Source organism: Rhinatrema bivittatum, chromosome 17 (genome assembly GCF_901001135.1).
Source record: "Rhinatrema bivittatum chromosome 17, aRhiBiv1.1, whole genome shotgun sequence".
NCBI lineage: Eukaryota > Metazoa > Chordata > Amphibia > Gymnophiona > Rhinatrematidae > Rhinatrema > Rhinatrema bivittatum.
The window spans coordinates 33,814,310-33,836,651 of NC_042631.1; the positions used below are offsets into that span (position 1 = coordinate 33,814,310).

General features: G+C 47.2%; 1 protein-coding gene across 3 annotated transcripts in view; it reads left to right on the forward strand.

The window, feature by feature from the left end:
* The window catches only part of INCENP (inner centromere protein), a 72,767-nt gene that overhangs the window by 15,434 nt on the left and 34,991 nt on the right, over window positions 1-22,342 (forward strand). For all 3 annotated transcript variants that reach the window (XM_029582797.1, XM_029582799.1, XM_029582798.1), the window contains exons 5-10: window positions 1,449-1,497; window positions 8,415-8,448; window positions 14,555-14,696; window positions 15,231-15,267; window positions 15,753-15,870; window positions 21,513-21,659. In XM_029582797.1, the coding sequence (XP_029438657.1) occupies window positions 1,449-1,497; window positions 8,415-8,448; window positions 14,555-14,696; window positions 15,231-15,267; window positions 15,753-15,870; window positions 21,513-21,659 (527 nt within the window). The remainder of the gene's footprint in view (window positions 1-1,448; window positions 1,498-8,414; window positions 8,449-14,554; window positions 14,697-15,230; window positions 15,268-15,752; window positions 15,871-21,512; window positions 21,660-22,342) is intronic.

The following is a 22,342-nucleotide window of genomic DNA, read 5'->3' on the forward strand; positions in this document are numbered from 1 at the left end:
ATTACCAAAATATATAATAAAAATAAAATCTAAAACAATGAATAGTTTACATAATAAAAAAAAATAAATCAAAATATAATAATGTTGTGCCCTGTGTGATGGAGAAGTAGTTATGTTATTTAGTGTGTGATATATGGAAAGCAGATTGAAATAAATGTGTTTTTAGGGATTTTTTGAAGTGTTTGGAGTTGGATATGGATCTTAAAGAGTCTGGTAATGCGTTCCATAAGATTGGTCCAATGACAGAGAATGATCTTTTTCTGGTGATGTCAAGACGGGCCTGTCGTGGTGATGGGATGTCTAAGAGGTTTTTGTCCAGTGATCTTAGATGTCTTGTGGGTTTGTAAATTCGGAGAATGGAACATAAGGTAATTGAATTAGGAGTGTAGATGAGAGAGTGTATAATGGACAGGATCTTGAATTGTATTCTGTATTTAATTGGTAACCAATGTAATGATTGAAGTATCGGAGTGATGTGATTTTTTATGGAAGAGTTTAAGATACGTGCTGCTGCGTTTTGGATCAGTTGAAGTGAGTGAAGTGTGTTATCTGGGAGACCTATATAAAGAGAATTACAGTAGTCAAGCCCAGAAAAGATGAGTGATTGAAGTATAGTCCGAAAATCGTGAAAGAAAAGTAGAGGACGAAGCCGTTTCAAGAGTTGAAGCTTATAAAATGAATTTCTGGTAATTATGGATATGTGTTGTTTTAATGAAAGATCTGAATTAATGGTTATACCTAAATTTTTTGCAGATTTGGAGATGGGGATAGTGATACCGTTAAATACTAATTGAGGGGGGGGACCTATGGATGAATCTGTAATTGATGAGAGGTGGACTATTTCTGGTTTTTTTGGATTTAGTTTTTGTCTATTGTGAGAGAGCCATGTGTCAATAGTCGTGAGGTATAAAGATACTAAGGATAATGTGTGAGTCCAAGAGGTGTTGTATGGTACCATAAACTGTATGTCATCGGCGTAGATTTTGAATTGTATGTTTAGTGAGGCTAAGATGCGGCAAAGAGGTAGTAGATAGATGTTGAAGAGAATAGGGGATAGAGAAGAACCTTGTGGAACACCCGATGCAATAGAGTATGGTTCAGAAGAATGATTGTTTATATTGACTTGTTGAATGCGATCAGACAAAAATGAAATAAACCATTGTAATACAGCACCCGAAATACCTATAGATTTGAGAATTTGGGAGAAAGCCTCCTCTTATCCTTGGGAGTCCTTTAGACTCTTGGTCTGCTGGATACTTCCGAATGGCCCAGATTGGTTACTGTTAGGATACTGGGCTTGATGGACCTTTGGTCTGACCCAGCATGAAAACGCAGTTCCTGCACGGTCAGTAACTGACCCTTAGTCACAGATCTTCACGAGCTTACTAGATAGAAACTTGTGCTGATACCGTGCAGGCCCTTGCTTTATCTTCTGTCTGTCTCTTCAGATCACAGCTCCATAGAAATGGTGGACGATGAGGACGTGGGCAGAGTGAGGTAAGGAGGCTTCTACGCTGACTGACACTTCTTTATAGAAATGGGGAGGACAGTGGGGTCATGTGATCAGATCTAGAGTGGCAGCAAAGGCTTAATGCTAAAGTTAGGGTCCTGCATTTGGACTGCAAAAACCCAAGGTGGAATTCTGTGCATGGAACACCCATGGGATCTGAAGTGATCCTGTCTGATCTCTAGGTGGCTGAGGTGATGGCAAACGCCAGAAAGATGGTTGGGTACACAGGGAGAGAGGAATGGTGAGCATTATAAAGGAAGGGATATTGCCTCTGTATAAGTCCCTGGTGTGACCTAATTTGGAATACAGTTCTGGAGACCACATCTTCTTCAAAGGACATAAATCCGGTGGGGGTGACGACTAAAGTGATCAGTGGTCTCCATTATAAAGTATCTGGGGACAGACTTTATCTAAACCTTCGTGCCCTAGAGGAAAGGTGGGATGGGGAGAGATGATGGAGATATTTACGGAGCTCCCAGGTGTCCGTTCAGACTGGCTGCCTTCAACAGAAAAGGCACCCATGGGATGAGGGTGAAAGGGGGTGGGGTAGACTGAAGAGTAATCTAAGGAAATATTTCTTTTCAGAGAGGATGTGTATTGCATGGAACGACCTCCCCATGCAGGTAATGGATGCAAGGACTGGATCTGAATTCAGGAAAGCAAGGGTCAAGCTCAGGGAATATCGGAGGGAGTGGAAAGGACTGTAGAGCTGGGCAGACTAGATAGGCTGATTGATCTTTCTGCTGTTCTGTTGCCTTCCTCTTCCTTCTGCTCTACCAGTCCCGAACTAAATGTCATGCAAATGAATGAATTCTAACATGGCAAAAGATCCGCTTCCGTTTAGAGGAGTGATTTTCTTTCCTTCCCAGTCTGGGTCGGTGCGCGCACTAAAGTTCTGCTGCTGGCTGGTTATGATCCGGTATGGCCCTGTGATTGACATCCGTGCCATGTTAGGATCATTTTAGTGTTTTAATATTATACTGCCACCTTTAAATCTGGCTGATGCATTGCGTCTGTAACTTGCCCAGGTACTCCATCTTCTAAGATCAACTTTTTAAAATCTGCATTCTGATGTATTTGAAAACATTTTTAAAAGCTTTTAGTCATATTTAGAAATTTGTCTTATATTTGTTAGGTTTTATCTGATAAACCTCACTAAAACGCCCCATTGCAGTAAAAGAAGTGTTAGATAAATGCTGGAAAACCCCCCGTTTCCTCTCATGTTCTCTCTTTCTTTGCCTACCTGGGATCCTCTGGTTTGGCGTGCCTTTTCCACCCTGACTTTTCAGCTGTGTAAATTCAGTTAAGACTCATGATCCACATGTATCCAGGTTCAAGTGGGGGGGGGGACGGACAAGAATTGCATGCACGGAACTTCAAACAAGTTGCATGCATGCATTTAATTCAACAGGAGAAGGCACCCAACAGTGGAAAGTACAGATAACCCCCTCCCCCAAGAGAACGCTTTAATTAGCTGGAAAATAAGCACCTAAACTTACTATTTATAAACCCCTAAAACAAGAAGCCCTACTTATACTCTAATTTCTAAGAAATACGAGAGATTAGATTGTGGGATATTGGTGTTTATGAAAAACTGATGCCATATTGAAATTTTTTTTGTCTTTGTATTGGCCTCCTACTCAACGTCCATGGCTATGGTTCTTCCCCCCCCCCTCCCACCCCCCAAACTAGTCCAACTTGTCTGGGGGGTCCTAGACCTCAGCTGCCCCTGTGTGCCCCGATACTACCCTGAATCTGGCCAGTAGTTCTCGCCATTCAGTGGTGGCTGGGAAGACCTTATCCCAGCATCCCCATCCCCAGATAGCTTGGAATGAAACCTGGGTCTTCCCCCATGCCGTTGCACACTGCTGCGTCTGAGCCCCCAGGCCCACCCTGCTAAGAGTAAAAACCATGGGCAGAATTGTGACGTACACAAAGTCCAGAGGAGAGCAACAAATCGGATGTTCTAGATGAGCTTTGAGGAAAGACTGAAATTGGGTTCATTTGCATAGCAGCATTCAGATATGTAAAAGGGGGTTAGAAATACAGCTGTGCACTGTCCTTGAGGCAGGAAATCTCAGCCTATGTTAAACATTAGGACAAACGTTTTAAAACTGGCTAGGGCATTGATGCGCTGCAGGAAGTTATCTGAGGATGCAGTGCTTTGTGTTGCCAGGAAATTAACACAAGTAAGTTCTGTGGCATTGGAAGAATAGGCAGGTATCTCAGCTGTATTGGGTATAGCAGCATGGCCGTTTTTGTTTTTCTTTTTTTCACACGTACGTATTTTTCGTATACTGCAGACTTGGATGTAATTTAACCAACAGTATAAGGTAAAATGGTAATGGATGGAAGTCTGCAAGGATGCACACAAGCTCCATTTTTCAAACACTTGCCTCCTTTGTCTAATTCCAACATCCCTCTCTCACGCATACAGACATCCCTCCCTAAAATCCTCTATTTATTTTTTTTTTCCCCTACACATATACAACTACAGAATTTAACAGAATGCAACAAATTGAAGCTATCTCAGCCTCAAACTTAAAAAAACAAAACAACCTTTCTGTTTAACAGCATACAATACATCAGCCAACACACATGCACAGCTTCCCACTTGCACGAAGAATCAGCCATACCTTTTTCCTCTTCCCCCATTCTGATTCACTTGCACGCACAGGCAAAAACAGTCTCTGTCTCGCTCATGTACTCAGCCTCCCCATGTCTCAAATTTGCATGAGTCATTTCCTAGTGTGTACCAGATGGACTCTTGACCAATGGGTTATGCTCCCTGCCAGCAGATGGAGACAGTCAGATTTCAAGCTCATGACACCCTAAATACACCCCTGCAGTGACCTCAGCCCTTCAGTATTTCTTGGTCTCCTGCACATGGAGGATGTACATTTCCCTATGGGGATTGCTGTACTTTTTGGAAGGAGAAATTATTGAGCCCCATTCTCCTGTGGTGATACCTAAAGATCCCTCCCCAAGTTGAGAATCCTGAGGCGATTTCCGAGATCCCTCAGAGGTGTTCCTTGGTCCAGTAGCCTGTTCCCGGCATGGACTTTGTTGCTTAAGCAACTAAAAGGCAGTGGGTGCCGGAAGCCAAGCGCAGTGGTGACGGCCAAAGCCCTCTTCCCCCTGCAGCTGGAGACCATCTCTGTATTCAACCAGTAAACACTGAGCACAGGCAAGTATCAAAATAAATAATTAGAGAAGATTTACTTCCCGATTCAGAGATGTATGGAGGGGTTTTCAGTAAGATTTTCTCCAGTCTCCTGATGTCATTCCCGATCCCGTTGGGATAAAGGGAAGTGGGCTTCCAAGCGGTGGGCTAGGCTCAGCTTTAGGCTCGGTCGGCACACCACGTGGTAGGCTGCGTCGGAGCCATCTTGTGTGTATCTTTGTGCTTGTCATATTGCCCTCCATAGAACTTCGGTGCGCACGAACCCCACAATGAAATTTTGCTGACCCACCCTCGGAACGAGGGGATAGGGGGTCGACTGTCCCTCTTCTACCAGCGGTGAGTCGAGATCACTTTGGATAAATGGGTACTGGAGGTTATAAGAGAAGAATAAGCATTGGAATTTCACAACACTCCTTGGGACAGTTTCATGATGTCTCCTTGCCACTCCCAGCACAAGAAGCAGGCAGTGGGGACTACTGTTTTAAGGCTCCTCAGGATGAGGGTTATAATCCCAGAACCTGTGCCCCAGGATAATACGGGGGGTTCAATCTATTTCACTGAATCCAAGAAGGGAAGGTTCCTTTTGCCCCATCCTGGACCTCAAGAGCATCAACCGACATCCACGAGTGAATCATTTCTGCATGGAAACCTTACGCTCCGTGGTAATGGCCGTACAATTGAGAGAATTCTTAACCTCCCTGGACCTATCCGAGGCCTACCTACATATTCCAATCAGTTTCCTATGCTTTGCACTACTGGGTCGTCGTCATCAGTTCCAGCAATGCCCTTTGACTTAGCCACCACCCACAGAACATTTTCCAAGATTATGGTGGTTGTAGCAGCAGCATTGAGAAAAGAGGGACTACTGTACTTGGACGACCGATTGATCTGGGCCAAGTCCATGGTAGAGAGTCTCCAGGAGACCAACAAGGTGACTTTCTTGCTTCAGGACCTCGGCTGGGTCGTAAACCTGGACAAAAGCAGTCTCAAGCCCTCCTAGTCCTTCGAATATCTGGGAGTCCAGTTAGTCACCAAGCAGGGTCTTCCTCCCAACCAGACGCTCACTACTGTCATGTTGGAACCCACAGTCTCAAGACTATTCAGTTCACCTCCACTTACCGATGGGAGTATGCTCTTGGCTCCAGTGGTGGCTGCAGGAAGCTCATCTGAGCAGGGGTGTACCCCTGTCCTCCCCAAACTGGCTGGTCCTCACAACAGCGGGAGCCTCAGGCTGGGATGCTCACTTTCAGGAACTTGACGGCCCAGGGACGTTGGACCGAGGAAGAGGCCCTCTAGAACATCAACTGCCTGGAAGCCCAGGCAGTCGGATTGGCATGACTACAATTCATTCACACTCCAGGGTCAAGTGGTCCGTGTAATGTTGTTCACCACAAATACTGTAGCCTACATCAGTTGCCATGGTGGAACCAAGAGCCAGCAAGTGTCACAGGAAATAATATCCTTATGGAATGGGTGGAAATACATCTACAGATGATCTCAGCCTCCCACATCAAAGGAAAAGATGACGTCAGAGCAGACTTTCTAAGCAGGGACAGTCTGAATCCAGGAGAGTGGATGTTGTCGGCCAAAGCCTTTCAGCTGATAGTAGATCGCTGGGGCCTCCCATCCATCGACCTGCTGGCTGCATCCTACAATGCAAAGGTTCTCCGATTCTTCAGTCGCAGAAGAGATCAGTGGTCCCTAGGGATCGACGCTTTTGTTCAGACCTGGCCAGAAGAAGAGATGCTATACACCTTCCCTCCATGGCCCCTGCTGAGCAGGGTCATTCGCAGAATCAAGCACCAGAGGGGATTAGTCCTACTAGTAGCTCCAGATTGGCCCAGGTATCCGTGGTATGTGGAGAGTCCTGCTTGAGGACCCCCCTGTCCCTCCCACTGCAGAGGGGCCTGCTTCAGCAGGGACTGGTCCTTCATGAAGATCAGACTCTATTCTGTTATACAGACTGGCCCTTGAGACAGCTCGCCTGAGGAAGTGAGGATGTTCTGTGGCAGTAATTGCTGTCTTATTCTGCACTCAGAAGTTCTCTACGTCCCTAGCGTATGTGTGGGTCTGGCGAGTATTTGAGGCCTGGTGCGAGGAATGCAGTGTCTTCCCCCGCTGGGCAATCAGAATCCCACTAATTCTGGAATTTTTGCAGGTCAGCTTGAATAAAGGTTTGACCCGTAACTCCTTGAAGGTCCAGGTAGCGGTGCTCTCCTGTTTTCAGGGGTGAGATGAACGGAACCTGCCTGTCTGCTCATTCGGACATGGCCTGTTTTCTGAAATGGATGAAGCACCTCCGGCCACCCTTACGGTGCCCGGTTCCCTTGTTTACTCTTAATCTAGCATTGGAATTTTTGGCAGGGCCCTCCTTTTGGCCGCTCTGCAGTCTTTCCTTGCATTTTATTAACCTTGAAAACTGTGTTCCTGGTGGCTATATGCTTGGCACACCACTTCTCTGAACTGCAGGCATTGTGTCAGGAACCGTTCCTCTGTTTGACTCCAGGAGCATTACAGCTTCGTACTGTTCCATTCTTCTTGCCTGAGGTAGTCTTGGAGTTTCATTTGAATAAGTCCATTTCGTTGCCATCCCTAGATAAGAATACTGCCTCAGTCATTTGAATGTCGGTAGACATCTGGTACGGTATCTGGAAGTTTTAGAACCGATCCAAAACACGGACTGCCTATTTGTCCTTCACAGTGGGAGGAAGCAGGACGAGCCAGCTTTGCGGGCTACCATAACTAGCTGGATTAAGGAGGTGGTCACGGGAGCCTATGTGGAGATAAGAAAGCCGTTACCTTCGCAGGCGAAAGCTCATTCCACTGGAGCTCAGGCGGTCTCGTGGGCGGAAGTTAGACTGCTTTCTCCCGTGAGATCTGTCTAGTGGCGACGTGGTCGTCCTTGCACACCACCTCCAGTTTTTATAGCCTGGATGTTCAGGCTCGAGAGGACGCAACCTTTGCAAGGGTGGTATTAACTGGACCGCGGGCAGCCTCCCGCTCTGATTGGGAGTAGCGTTTGTACGTCCCATTGGTCCTGAGTCCATCTGGTTACACGCCAAGAAATGGAGAAATTACCTGATAATTTTATTTTCCTTAGTGTAGACAGATGGACTCTCGTGTCCTGCCCATGGCTGCCCAAATACAGTGCCAAGGGGTTCGTCTGTGAAGAAGATATTGATTCCAAGAGATTACAGGTAAGCAGTCATCCAGTCCCTAGATCTGGGGTTCAGTGTGTGATTGAGTACGGTTACCTGTTAATCATATTTTTAATTATATTTTTAATCAAAATTTTTTGATTAGTCTGTCCACAATGGCTTTTGAAGAGAATACTGAAGGGCTGAGGTCACTGCACGGGTGTATCTAGGGTGACGTCAGCTTTGAAACCTGACTCGGTCTCCATCTGCTGGCAGGGGAGCACAACTCCTTGGTCCTGAGTCCATCTGGCTACACTAAGGAAAGCAAATTTATCAGGTAAGTTAACTTCTCCATTTTAGAATTTGCACTCTGTGTAAAGAATGCCTTTGAAAACGTTTTGCGATCCATAGTGTAGACCTCTCCTCATAGTAAGGTGGTAGATGCAGAGAGTATAGCAGTTTCCATGTGGCGTGGGATGGGGTGGCTCTAGCTTTTGTACTGCCTGCTTCTCATCTTGTGGAATAGCAGTGTTGCTTGTTCAAAAAGGGGGTGTGACTTTTTTTTTTTTGTTGCTTATTTTAGGCCCGAGACTATTCCCGCTGCACTGGAGGATGAGGTAAGACCTGTCAATTTCCCCTATCCCCCTACCAAATAAAAGTAACCTCGTATGGTCAGCACAGTCTGCCCAGCAAAAGTATTCATGGTTGTTACTGCTTCTCTGTGCAGGTTCTCCCCATACTCTGCCCACCAGAAATGTTTGTTCCTCAGTGTTTCGGGCAGGTCAATCCCAACGCAAAGGTTATGCACATCTGCAAGCAGATGGCGATGAAGCAAAAGCTGATGGAACGGCCATATTGTCTCGCCCTGACAGCCCTCCAGTATTCTCATTCTCCAGCAGATAGTGGGACATGCATTTCGCTTCAGGCCATTGCCTGTGAGTTTAAAAAGAGAGAGAGATCGAAAAGACGAGACATCTATATAGCTACACTTGCCTCCTGAGGTGATAATGTGTGGTCCCTCTCTCCGAGTGCCTTCAGTCTGGTAGCTTTAAGTGGCATGGACCTACATTTTAATTAACGATTGCAGGCCAAGAGAGGCACAGTGGTGAAGGCTTTTGCCCTCTCTCTCAACCCCCCCCCCCCCCCCCAACCATAGCTGGGACCCTTTCTGCTCTCAGCCAGGGAGGGCTGAGCTCAAGTAAAAGTTTACTTAAAAAACAAAAAGGAGAAAGGGTCTGTTCCCTTAGCATTTAGCTGTCCCACTCATATCTCTGGTGAGTTCTGTGAGATGAGGAGGTAGTGCAGGCACGGCAGGCTGAGCAGCCGGTTGGTAGGCCTTGCTCCCAGGTTTCTTCCATTTTGGTGAGTGTTAGGCCGCAAGGCAGTCTCGTATGTGTTTTGCTGCAGGCCATCGGCAGCCGCCTGCGCACGTCTGTTCTCGCCTGTGGGCATTCTTCTTTCTGGACGCACATCTTGTGTATCCAGCTTAGATGTCTTTAGTGTCTGTACTGGGCGTCCAGTTGGACGAGAGGCCTAGGCACGTGTACTTGGACGTACGTTATTTTGTGCATACATTTTGGGCGCGGTTTATATGTGCGAATAATCTAGGCACAAATCTTTACTGGTCTGTGTGTTTACAATCATGGTGCCTGTGGCGAAGAAACCAAAGCTCTTATCTATTTATGCTGAATGCCATATCAGGGCCAGTCAGCCGGAGCACTGCGTGGATGCTCAGGGAGATTTACCTTCTGATTTTGCTGGCAATGGTTCTTCATCTCAGTCTGAGGGGGAGTGGGTCCAAGGGAGACCTGGCACGGATGGTTCCCTCCCTTGATTGATCCATGCACAGAGTCCTTGGGACACTAGTTCTCAGGATGTCAGGTTTGGGCCTTTTCCTGGGTGGAATTCTTCCAGGGATTGCAGACATTTCTACAGGGCTGGTCTTCTGAATTTGCAGCACCTACTAAGGTAGCTCCGTGTGCCTGCCTCCAGAGTCCAGCGCTGTGGTGCAGTGTGGTCCAATATTAAAGCTCGAATGCAGGTGGATCGAGATAAACTGATGTACCCTGTATGTCCCCAGATCTGTCCAGACTCCTGGGTTTTGCCTCCCTGCCAGCAGATGGAGACAGAGAAAGTTTCACTGACGCTGTACATATAACCCAGTGTGCCACCTGCAGGCCCTCAGTATTTGTCTCCGGTAGATGGTGTAAAACCTGCAGTCTGGAGAGAGAGAAAAAGACTAAAAGACAAGATTTTCTAGATAGTCTCAGAGGGTTGTGAGGTTCTGGTAGAGCCGCCCCCGGTTTGAGGCAGACAGGCAGGGGGTTGGTGACCCTCCTGATAGCTCGATCTGGAGGTCTGTGGGCTGGACATCTGGTGGTCCAGCTCCCTCATCCCCATGAAACAGCACTGTGCACTGCAAGCCCAGTGGAGCAGGGAAGTGTCCCTTTTATACAGTATTTGACCTGGGCTGGGTCGCTAAAGTTCAGCGAAAGGAGGTGGATATAGCCAATGGTCTGATCTGCCATGCAGCCTGTGCTCATGAAACTGGGACCTCTGCACCAAAGGAAAGTTTTGATTTCTATTCGTCTTTATTTGTTCTCAATGTAAAAAAACCCCAAAAACCTAGAGGAATCTGTGCAACGTTTGGGGGGGGGGGGGGGGAAGGAGAGCTGGAGACACCGGGTGTTGGCTTCATGGCGCTGAGGGACTGTTTCCCTACTGGTGCCGCGGGTGCAGGGAGGGGACAGCATGCATGTGCAGCAGAAGCAGTATGGCGTTCAGGGGAGCCTGCATCAAACTTGGCCGCACTGGTAGAACGAGCCTCGCGGGTGACAGGGGTCTAGCGCTGAGGTTTTCTCCTCATCAGTGTGGAAATGGCGGCCATTTTTGATTCCCTGTCAGCGGAAGCAGGAAGAGGCGGGTCCCTGTCCCCCTGGAGGTGCAGAGGCATTTGAACTGAGTCTGTTCTGACAGAGGTCTTCTCTTGGTTTTAATTTGCTTCTGTGCAAAGCTTCTTTAGTGGAGAAAGTTTAATGGATAAGTTACATTTGTAAAATTAGTTCTGTACTTAAAACTGAGAAGGAAAGTCATGGACATGATTAATCACAGTTAACAACGATCATTGATAACAAACTATGTTACCGGACCTTATGGCACCTATCTAATTTGTACAAATGGTAGTATCACTACTTGTATGTGCCTTAATGTAAACCGTTGTGACGGTCCCCACCAAACGACGGTATAGAAAAAGGCTTTAAATAAATAAACAGCGGGGATGCTGGCTCTCGGCCTGACCTGTTGGGAAGCTCTTCAGGCCTTTGGTGATTTTCGGTGTCTGATGTTGAACGGATCCAAGACAACGTGCTGAAGGTGCAGGCCCGCAGGCTTTGTTTGGCTGTCTGGTAGGCCGTGGTCGCTCCCTCCTCCGTGTGTGCGCGCATTCTTGTGTGGCGGTTGCATGCGCCGCGACCTGTGCGCGGAAAGCCGTGGCCTAGATTTGAACACGTATGCCTGCGCCCTAACCTTGAGTGCGTGTTTGTGCAGGTACTTGTGCGTGTACGACCACGGCCTATACGAGCGCATATTTGCGCGTGCACTTATGACGTACGACTGCGACTAGTCTTGAGCGCATATTTTCGCACGTCCTGGAGGAGTGTGTGCGTATGCCCAGGTGGCATATGTGTACGCGAAGGAGGCCGCCCAGAATAGAAATTCAGGAGAGCTAGATGCCAGGGATGAACATGTCCAAGAGCCTTGCTATCTGTGAAGCTTGCCATCTGATAGGAATTCAGTCCTTGCTCTCTCAGTTTGTGCCAGTGCTATTTAGAAGAGCAAAGCGATTTGACTGACTACTACAGTCTTTTCTGCAGGGGCACCCAGCTAGGGAGAAGCAAACTACTACGTAGGGATCCCGTGCTCAGGCCTCCCATTTTTTCAGTCACAGCGGGCAAATGCGGGGAGGCTGTCTCTGATAATGTTCAAGGGGGTGTGGATCATGAGACATTGGGGGTTCCCTGTATGTACCAGGATCAGTCCAGACTGCTGGGTTATGTCTTCCTTCCAGCAGATGGAGCAAGAGAAGCTGAAAAGCACCCTCTAGATATACCGGTGTGCCACCTGCGATCCTTCATTATTTCTCTGGCTCCAGCAGATGACAGAAAGCATAACCTGCGGTCCTGTTCCTTGTCAAGGAGCTCCGGCTAAATCTACCCTATCAAACGTTGCTGGCCCACTCTTCGGGTGATGGTGGTAGTCTCAGCATGCTTTCAGTGCGATGGGATATTAGTTCATCCCTGCCTGGACGACTGGCTCATTCGAGCGAAATCGAAATAGCCTTGCAAGGTTGCGGTGCAGTCGGTGTTGCACAGTCTACATTCGCTAGGCTGGGTCGTCAATTTCGCCAAGAGTCAGATGGCTCTGTCCCAGATGTTGGAATTTCTGGGAACATGTGGAATTTCTCAGAACACGTTTCGACACATCTGAGGGCAAGGTTTCCCTGCCTCTGGTGAGGATGGAGAAGTTAATGGCTCAAGTTCGACGTCTGTTGGTCCTTCCTTTGCCCAAGGAGTGGGACTATTTATAAGTTCTTTGTTCTATGGCGTCTACCCTGGAGTTGGTTCCTTGGGCCTTTGCTCATATGAGACTTTTGCAGAGGGCGTTGCTTTCCCGTTGGGATCCCAAGTTGGAAGGGTTCTACCTGCCCTTGCCGTTACTGGATCCGACCAGGGCCAGCCTAGATGGGTGATTGGTCCTGAATCACTTCTTCTCAGATTTTTTTTTTTTTTTTTCACAGAGATGTCTTGCTGAGTCTGGCTCAGACCCTGAATACGCTTTGTGTGGCCGAAGGTCAATTTTAAGCTAAGCATCCTGTTTCTTTTCCCCATATCCAATTTGAGATAACTGGATTTAAAGAAGGTAAATGCGGCTCTCACGGTTCCCCCCCCCCCCCCCTTTTTCCACATGGAAACTGAGGTCCTACTCTGACGTCTGTCATAGCGGCGGTATGCAAGGAAGAGTTCTTCATCTCTTGCTTTGACAGAGGCGTCCCTGCACATAGCCATTAGGCCGGACCACTAGAGATTCCCGAGGTTCATGGTCCTAAGGGAACACGTTGGGTTTTGAGCCATTTCCCTTCGGCTGGCAACGGATGAACGTAACTTCACGATGGTGATGGGGGTGGCCACATTGAAACAGGAACGTGTGTTGGTGCATCCGGATCTGGACGGCCGGCTCGCTCATGCGAAATCTGTAGAGTATGGAGGCAAGGAACACACGTGAGGCAGCTTTCATCGCAGGCAGGAAGAGAAGGGAAGGGCTGAGCCCTCACGAGGCTCTTCCTTTTATTGTACATTCATACAAAGGCAGATGATGTGTCATTACATGATTGGCTACTTTCCCATAGCAACAGACGAGTCCCTACACTATTGGCTTTGGCTCAGGGGGTGTGCACGGATCATTTCATTGGCTGCTGAAATCTATACCTCCTGACTTTGTCCTGCCTCTGACTAGGGAACACCCAGCCCTACTTTCAGGCTAGCAGGATTAATTATAAGCCACAGAAATACATGAAGTCAGGTATCCTCTCCTAGGCAGAGAGGCTTAAGCACAAGTGATGCTTTTATTCAGGCAAAGGTCAGGGAGAAGGGAAGTTAGTGTTTAAACCCCAATGAAATGGCTTGCTGGCAAGCGCATATTTCCCACAGTAATCGGAGGACCTCTGTCTTTGTTACTCTTACAGTACAAGAATAAGAGGATGGATTTCTGATGAGATCCCTTCATTCTAGCTCCGATTGTAAAGGAGCACAAAAGGGAATGTTCCTGTGACTTAGAAGTGCTGCTAAATTTCTTTACCAGTGATTAGATTAACTGTGCTGCAGCCTCAATAATCCAAACTTGCAAATGTTTTGCAGATTTATGTAAATTTTGTGACCTGTGTCCTTCCTATCAAGACACTCTTTGCAGCACCAGCTTCAGTTCTAGTTCAGTGTTTGGGAAGCTTCCTGTTCATGAGATTCTCTCTTGATATGTCATGAGCTAGCAGGCTGGAGTCTACAGGACTGCAGTTCAGGACTGGAGCTGGTTTTCGGCCTAACCAACCTCCTCCCCTGCAGGTGAGCCCTTGGATTCTGGGGGCCAGTAGCACTTGTCTTCTGTCAAACATCAGGGTGGCAAGGCGGGGCTGGATGCAGAGCACAGGCCGGACAAGGACAGGACTAGATAGGGACCAGGAAACAAGGCTGGCAAGGTAATCCCAGGGAAGCCCAGGAGAGAATGGCAGGGAGGCCTGCGGGGGCCCAAGGCAAGGCAGAACAGCAAGGAAAGAGTGGCCAGATCAGAAAGCAGAGGTGACTCAATGAAGACGCACTGAGGCTGGGTTAAATGGAGCTGAGATTTGGGCGTTATGTAATCAGCGAGGAGGTAACTGGCAAGACGGGCTTGCTGAGGACCCCCTGCACAGGGAGACTGCACAGCAGGCAAAACCATGAAACATTAACTACTGTTTGACCACTTGGTCCAAGCCAGGAACCGTAGAACAGACACAACCCACTGCAGGCAGGAAATATAAATGCCTCTGGAGATGGTATGAACATAGACTGCTTTGGTTTGAGATTGGATATAGAAAATAAGGTTAAAGTTGTGCATAGTATTTGTAGTTTGGAAGATGGGAGACAATTGATCTGAAGTTGCATTTAAAAAATAAATAAATACATTCACTTTTAGGTTTCTAAAAGTCCACGACGATCCCTTCGCCTTCGGAGTGCTAGGAAGATAGCAATCAGTAACCTCATCATAGAACCTGAACTGAGGAGAGTTACCCGTCAGACCCTGGCACAGGAGGAAAAGACAAGAGAGCAAAGCAAAGGTAAATGTGCCAGAATGGCTTGTGAACTGCAGCTTGGAGCTGAGAAATGGGTAGGGAAGGAGCACATTTCTCCTTGCTCCTTTTAATGGAGCTTTTTGAAAAAGGCAATCCTTTTCAAGTCATTGGGGCTGTTCAGTTTTAGAGCTTTGTCGTGACGTGCTGCTTTCAGGAAGGCACGGGATCTGTTGGGAAAGAACGACAGGCTGTGATTTCCTGTAAAATTTGAATCTGAGCGGTTTTGGTAAGTGTCTAAAATCCAAATGAAAGCACGAAGACCACAGAGGAAAGGGGTACTGTGGTTTAATATTCAGATACTCTGGAGGAGAGCAGACATAGCGACCGCCCTCCTGATCCTTCTGTGATGCGGACTCTAACCCCTGGGGAGTGGGTGGTCCTTCCAGGCTGGAGTTAAGATCCATTAGCTTTGGTTACTAATACTAATTTGCCCCTGAGTTTGCCGGCAGTGAAGTTGAGACTTTGATAAAGTGCTTCGGTGTACGTATAAAGTAACTAAGCAGAGTTGCTTCCTTACAGAGAACGAGGACCCTGAGGAGCGGACGCAGACTGCCAGGTATTGTCTCCTGCCATCCTGTGGTTTAAGCTCAGCTGAGCAGTCCCTAGCTAGCTGTTTATATTAGATGTCGGGCCTAGAGGCCGCCACATCTCCTTCCATAAGAGCAATCAAAGCCACGTGATCTTTAAATGTAGTAGATTTGTAAAGAAATGTCTTCCTGTGTCATCCTCATGCATAAGCAGGAAATCTGACGTACTAGAAAAAATAAATACTTAAAAAACTTGAATTCTTGAATGTGAGACACTGGTTCTTAGGCTTGTGTTCTCTGTCAAATCTGCAAAATTCTTTTCTTCAAGTACCAAATCTTATATATTTTCTTTTTTCTGACTCCTAAGAAACCTCATCCCAGTCAGTAATCTTAGTGATAGCAGCCACTTAAGCCTTTACAGTTTCAGCAGTTAAACCCCTAGGTCTTTGTGGTGGTGCAGTGACTGAATGCTGCAGAGAAAGTTGGTTCACCTCGTTCCTCCTTGGCGTTCCAGGAGGGAGAGTTACAAAAGAGCAGTGGATGAACAATACGACTGTTTGGATGGAAAAGTGGAAAATGCTGAGGGCTCTCCTTTGAAAAAGACCCCATCGCCACCATGTCCAGCCAACAAGGTACGAGCTACCCCTCACTGCTAATTTTCCTTAGGTAGAAAGCCAAAGGGTTAATTTAGATCACCTTTTTTTTTTTTTTATTTCTCTACCTATATGAGGGTCAGGGAATGGATACAGCAGGAGTCTGTATCTGAATTCCATGTTTTTCCTCAGCACTTGTGCTGGTTTGTAAGAAGAGTGCCCCCTCCTGGACAGGGCCACAATAGAAAATAATGGTGTTATTCACAGATTCAACCTTCTGCTGACTTAGGGGAGGAGATGAGACTGGATAAGTTGACTTGGGAGGTTAAAGGGTTACCTCTGGTAATTAACTGTCTCCAGGGACAGGCGGGATGTAGTAGCCCTCAGAGGGGGGTGATGTTATCTGATGGAGCCTGGCCAGTGAAGATCACTACAAAGCTTCTAGAAACAGGCAAGCTCCACTGAACACATTCCTGGGGTCCCTTTAGTTTTCCTTCAGCGTCTAATGGTTGGAGTTCTGTTTCTCTCTTGATGGTTTGGTTGCCTCCTTTCTAGAATTAACTGTATATAAACTTATTCCTAGGACATCTTAAGCTTTTCAGATTGAGATTGAATATAAAACCAGTTCCCTGTACGTACCCAGATCAGTCCAGACTCCTTGCCAGCAGATGGAGACAGTTTCACTGACACTGTACATAGCCCAGCGTCAAGTTTGAGACAAAATGTCTGGATCCTCCCAGGGGGTTGTGAGGTCCTGGTGGGGCCACCCCTCCTCCCCCCAGTTTGAGGCGGACGAGCAGGTGGTCGGTGACACTTCTAATAACTCGGTCCAGGGGTCTGTGGGGTTGACATCTGGTGGTCCAGATCCCTCATCCCTCATGAGACAGCACAGTGCACTGCAAGCCCAGTGGAACAGGGAAGTATCCCTTTTATTCAGTTTGTCCTGTACTGGATTGCTAAAGTTTGGCGAAAGGAGATGGATATAGCCAGTGGTCTGGCTCTTTTCTGATCTACCATGCGGCTTGCGCTCCTGGAACCTGAACCTCTGCACCAAAGAAAAGTTTGTTTCCTGTACGTGTCCAGATCAGTCTAGACTCCTGGGTTTATTCATCCGTCCCGGCAGATGGAGACAGAGAATGAAGTTTTTTTTTGGTTTCTATGTATCTTTATTTGTTAACAGAGTAAAAAAAGCTCTCTAGGCCGATGATTTTCAGTGCCGGATGTTAAACAGATCCGGGCCTAAATGCATTGAAGGTCGGGGCAGGCTTTGCTTAATGTGGTAGGCCACAGTAATGTTTCCCCGCCTCCCCCCCAATGTGCGTAGGCGTCTGCGTGCATTCTCGCCATGTGGCGATTACATGCGCAGGGACCTGTGTGCATAAGGCTGCGGCCTAGACTGGAGCATGTATTTGTGCGGGACCTGGAGGGGTGTGCATGTTCGCCCAGGTGGCATTGGTGTGCACACAGGAGGCTACCTAGAGCCAAAGATCAGGAGATCTAGGTGCCAGGGACGAACGGTCCAAGCTCCTTATCTGTGATGCTGGCCGTCAGATAGCAATTTACTCTTCACTCTCTCTCTCCGTTTGACAGTGCCGTTTAGATGCTCAAAGTGATTTGACTGCTACAGCTTTTGCCCATTTGGGACATCCCCTTGGTCTATGGTGTCTCTAGAGTGGAGTGGGCGACGAGGCAGTTCTCCTCATCTGTTCTCCTCGTTCCTGAGGGCAGAAGCTTCCCTGAAAGAGAGGTTCGAGAGAACAAAGTTGGGCCTATGGGCTCCAGTATAGATCCATCCTCCTCCTCCTGGGTGGAATGTTTCCAGGGCCTGCAGACTTTTCTGCAGGTGTGCCCAGCGAAGATGAAGCCACCTACTATGTAGGGATGGCGTGCTCAGGCCACCAATTTGTCAGTCTCGGCGGGCAAATGCTGCAGGGAGGCTGTCTCTGATAACGTTCAAGGGGGTGTGGATCATGTGACATCAGTTGATTTTGATGGGGAATTGGCTTTCTCACCTCTAGAAAAGGGAAAAACTGCATATGATTGAGAGCCACTTCGGACTCTTAAGATTTTTTCTTTTCATAGTGATGTCTTTCTGAGTCTGTTGGCTCAGACCCTGAACACACTTAGGGTGGCCTGAGGTCAATTTTAAGCATCCTGTTTCTTCCCCCCCCCCCCCCCCCCCCATCCAATTCAAGAGAGATTGGATTTAAAGAAGGTAAATGCAGCACTCAAGGTACCCCATTTCTGCATGGAAACTGAGGTCCCTCATAGTAGCGGTACACAAGGGAGACTTCTTGGTATCTCTTGCCTTGATAGAGGTGTATCTGCAAATGGCCATCAGGTTGGAGCATCCAGAGATTCCTGAGGTTCATGGTCCTAAGGGAACATTTTCAGTTTCGAGCCCTTCCCTTTGACTGGCGACGGCTCCACGTACCTTCACCAAGGTAATGGAGGGCCGCATTGCAAAAGGATGGTGTGTTGGTGTATCTGGATGATTGGTTCATTTGTGGAAAATCAGATGACCTTTGACAGTCAGTACACAAGGTACCGATGTTCTTGACGTCTCTAGGATGGGTGGTGAACCTAGCAATGAGCCATTTAGTCCTCATACAAACTATGGAGTATCTGGGAGCTCAGTTCGACACCCTGGCAGAGAGTTTCTCACAGTGATTGCTGAAATTGCGGAGTCGGATTATGCTGCTTCTAGAGCTTTCGGTGTCCAGGTCCTGGGTTCTATGGCATTGACATTGGAATTAACTCGTTGGGCGTTTGCACATATGCGGCCTCTGCAGGGAGCTGTTGTCTCCTGCTGGAATCAGTTATTGGAAGAGATTTATCTTCCTCTTCCATTAGAGGGGGAAGCCAGGGACAGTCTTTCGTAGTGGCTTACTCACACCATTTTCGAGCGTAGTATGGAATTGAAGATTCTGAATTGGATGATGATCACCACCGGTGCAAGCCTCTCCGGATGGAGGGTGGTGTGGCAAAATCAATTTGCTGCAGGGCCAGTTGTCGAAACAGGAGGCCTCATGGCCTGTCAGTCATTAGAGAAGAGAGCGGTGCATTGCGTATTGCTTGCCTGTCTGCCAAGGTTACGCGGCCATCCAGTATGGATCCTGTCAGAGAATGTGATGACTGTGGATTACATCAACCATCAAGGCAGAACCAAGAATCAGACCGTGGCTTGAGAGGCCTGGGATTTGATTCTCTGGGCAGAGCAGCACTTGCAGCAGCTAGCAGCGTCTCACATTGCCAGAGCAAACATCATTCAGGCGGATTTTATCAGTCATAGAAAGTTTGATCCCAGGGAATGGGAGCTGTCTGAGGCAGCGATGTCTCATTCACAGAAGATGGGGGTATCCTGACAAAACGGAACACCAAGGCATTGCAGTTTTACAGTTGCTGAACAGAACACGGTACAAGGGAATCGGAGCTCCGGTGCTGCTGTGGAATTGAGGGATTCTTTGTCTTCCCTCTGGGAGACAAGGGATTATGGTGGATACAGAAACATCCGGACAACATGATCCTGGTAGCTCCAGAGTGGCCAGATTGACCATGCTTCCCAGATCGGATCAACATGGCTATAGACTGAGGTTCAGACATCGTTTGACTGTTTTCCACCAGGGCCCAGTATTTTTGGGTCAGGCAGCTCACTTCTGTCTCGCGGTTTCGCTTCTGAGAGGAGGGGATATTCTGAAGCAGTTATTTCTACCTTTTTGCAGGCTAAGTGACCACCTACATCCTTGTCATTTGTGTGAATCTGGAGGATCTTAGTCCTGGTCTGCTGTTGATGGAGTGCAGCTTCAGTCTGTTATGCTATGCTGAAGCATATGTTGGCTTTTCTACAGAGAGGTTCTGGTCAAGGAACTGGTTTTTAACTCTGAGAGTCCAGGTAGTGACATTGGGTTGTCTCCAGGGTAAGGTGCAAGGATATCCTCTGACCGCCCATCTGGATACTATACGGTTCCTTCAGGAAGCTAAGAACTTGCATCCTCGGGTGCATAACATTTGTCCATCTTGGAATCTGAATTTAGTCCTTAGAGGATTGTGTGAGGCTTGGTTTGAACCACTAAAGAGCGCTATGCTTAAGGACTTGACTCTTTAAAGTGGTTTTCTTGGTGGCTATTTGTTCGGCCAGGAGAATTTCGGAGCTCCAGGCACTGTCATGTGCCTTACTACAGATGTCTGATCAGAGTTATCTTTTATGCATCGTGGTTTCTTTTCTGCCTGAGGTAGTCTCTGTGTTCCGTCTTAGATTTTGGAGCTTCCAGATTTTCTAGATTTGAATTCCTCTACGCTTCATGTGGGACAGTGTAGGCTCTTGGGAGGCATGCATTATTGAGGTATCTAAAGGTCATGATTGATTTCTGTAGATTGCATCACCTCTTTGTACTGTGGAGTGGCCCAAAGATGTGAAATAAGTTATTTAAGGCTACAATTGTGCAGTGGCTGGAGGAAGTGATAGTAGACTTACATTTCTAAAGGGTGGCTGCTGCCGGAGGGTTTAGGGGCGCACTTGACACATTCTTAGGTGCCTTCCTGGGCTGAGTCACAACAGGTGTCTCCACATGAAACTTGCTGGGTGGCTGCTGAGAAGTCGCACACTTTTGCTAGGCATCATTGCTTGGATGTGGGGATCTGATTTCCATGGGCTTTAGCGAGTGTTTTGAGGGGAACTCTCCACATCCCATCCAAGTTAAGGAAAGGTTAGGTACATACTAGGAGTCTAGACTGATCTGGGTACATACAGAGAAAGGAATGGTTTTTTTTGGTTCTTGCCTACTAATTTTCATTCCTTTGGTACCACAGATCAGTCCAATGACCCGCTCATTTACTGGGGGGGAGAATCTGCCGCTTGTACTGTTGCTTTGTAAATAGTGCGGAGTTGTTGGTTTTCAATGCTGATCGCTTATGTTAAATTTGGGAAACTAGTTTTCCCTTGACCTTTTGGGCAACGTCACCTTCTTCCAGTTTTGTTGGAGGGGAGCGAGTTTGCCTACAAGTTTGTTTTGGAAATTTATGGCTGTTGCTGTCATCTTCGCTTGGTTACAAGTCAATGCTGAGGGGACTACAGGTGGCACACTGGGTTATGTACAGTGTCAGTGAAACTTTGTCTCCATCTGCTGGCAGGGAGGCAAAACCTAGGAGTCTGGACTGAACTGTGGTGGTACAGGAATGAAAATTGGCAGGTAAGAACCAATTTTTCTACTTTCATATTGTATATAGATCCTGTACCTGTCTGGTGTGTAGAATTGCAGATTAAACATTTTGTCTTGACTATCAAACTTAGTGCAACATGTGATAGAAGTTGTCAGGTCATGGGGATGCAGGGGATATCTGCAGAGGCAGGTGCAGTTAAAATAAGCTAGAAAGCAGATTTTCAACCAGCAGTTTAAATCTAGATACATCCAGGGCACCAGGTTATTAACATGGTACTCAACTCTTGTCCTCATGGGCTTCCAAACAGGTCTGGCTTTCATGGGCAACAGAATATTTACTTCAATTTAATATCCCACCTATCCAGTTGGGCTTAAAGCAAACTAAATGCTTGTAGCCTAGCTGTAGGCAGCTGTACCTCATTCATATTTACTATGGCCATGAAGCTTTTAGGAACTGATCGGTGACGTGATCTTGCATGTTTTCATCCATGAAATCTTGTTCATCCTCTGCTTTTGTTACAGGTGGTACGTCCCCCTCCCCACATGAGGGGCTTCTTGCACACTGTACAGAAGAACCAGCTACTCATGATGACCCCTAGCTCCATTGGTCGTAACATCGTAACAAAGTCCTTCATCAAACGCAATACTCCAGTCAAAGTGGACCCCAAGGTACAAGGGATTGGAGATGAATGGCATCCATCTGTAAACACCTCCCTTCCCTCCCCCACCCTCCCTGAAGGTTGACATCAATTATGCCATTCTCTTGCTTACTGCTCTTTCGTTGACTTTTCAGTTCCCATGCCTATTAATAGCTTTAGAAAGCTAATCCCAAATCACTTCTCATTTTATATATTCTCTGAAAACAAGCAGGTTCATCATATCGTATGAGTAGATTATAGGTCACATGACTGCACATGGTATCAAGTGGAACAGAGTTTCAGAGTCAGGAAGTCTTTTCTGCTCAGGTGTGGGATTTCTGGTGCTGCAGTAGTCCCACAGCTGCTGTTTTCTCTGCCAGCTCGGTTGAACCTTTTCCAGTAGGCGCCATGGTTCTTCACTTGAGCATTCATGCTTTTCCTCTTGGTGTCAGATGTTTTAGATAAAAATAAAATTATTTGCCTTCCCATTGGTAGCTCAAGGCAAGTTATGCTCAGGATATGGTAGGTATTTCCCTGTCCCCAAAAGGCTTACAATCTTAAGTTTGTACTAGAGGCAGTGGGTGAAGTGACTTGCCCAAGGTCGCAAGGACTGGCAGTGGGATTTGAACCCTTGCTTTCACCATGCTGTTTTAACCACTAGGTTGTGCCTCCCAGTTTCGGTTTTTGGCCCTTAACATTTTTCTTTTTCAATAT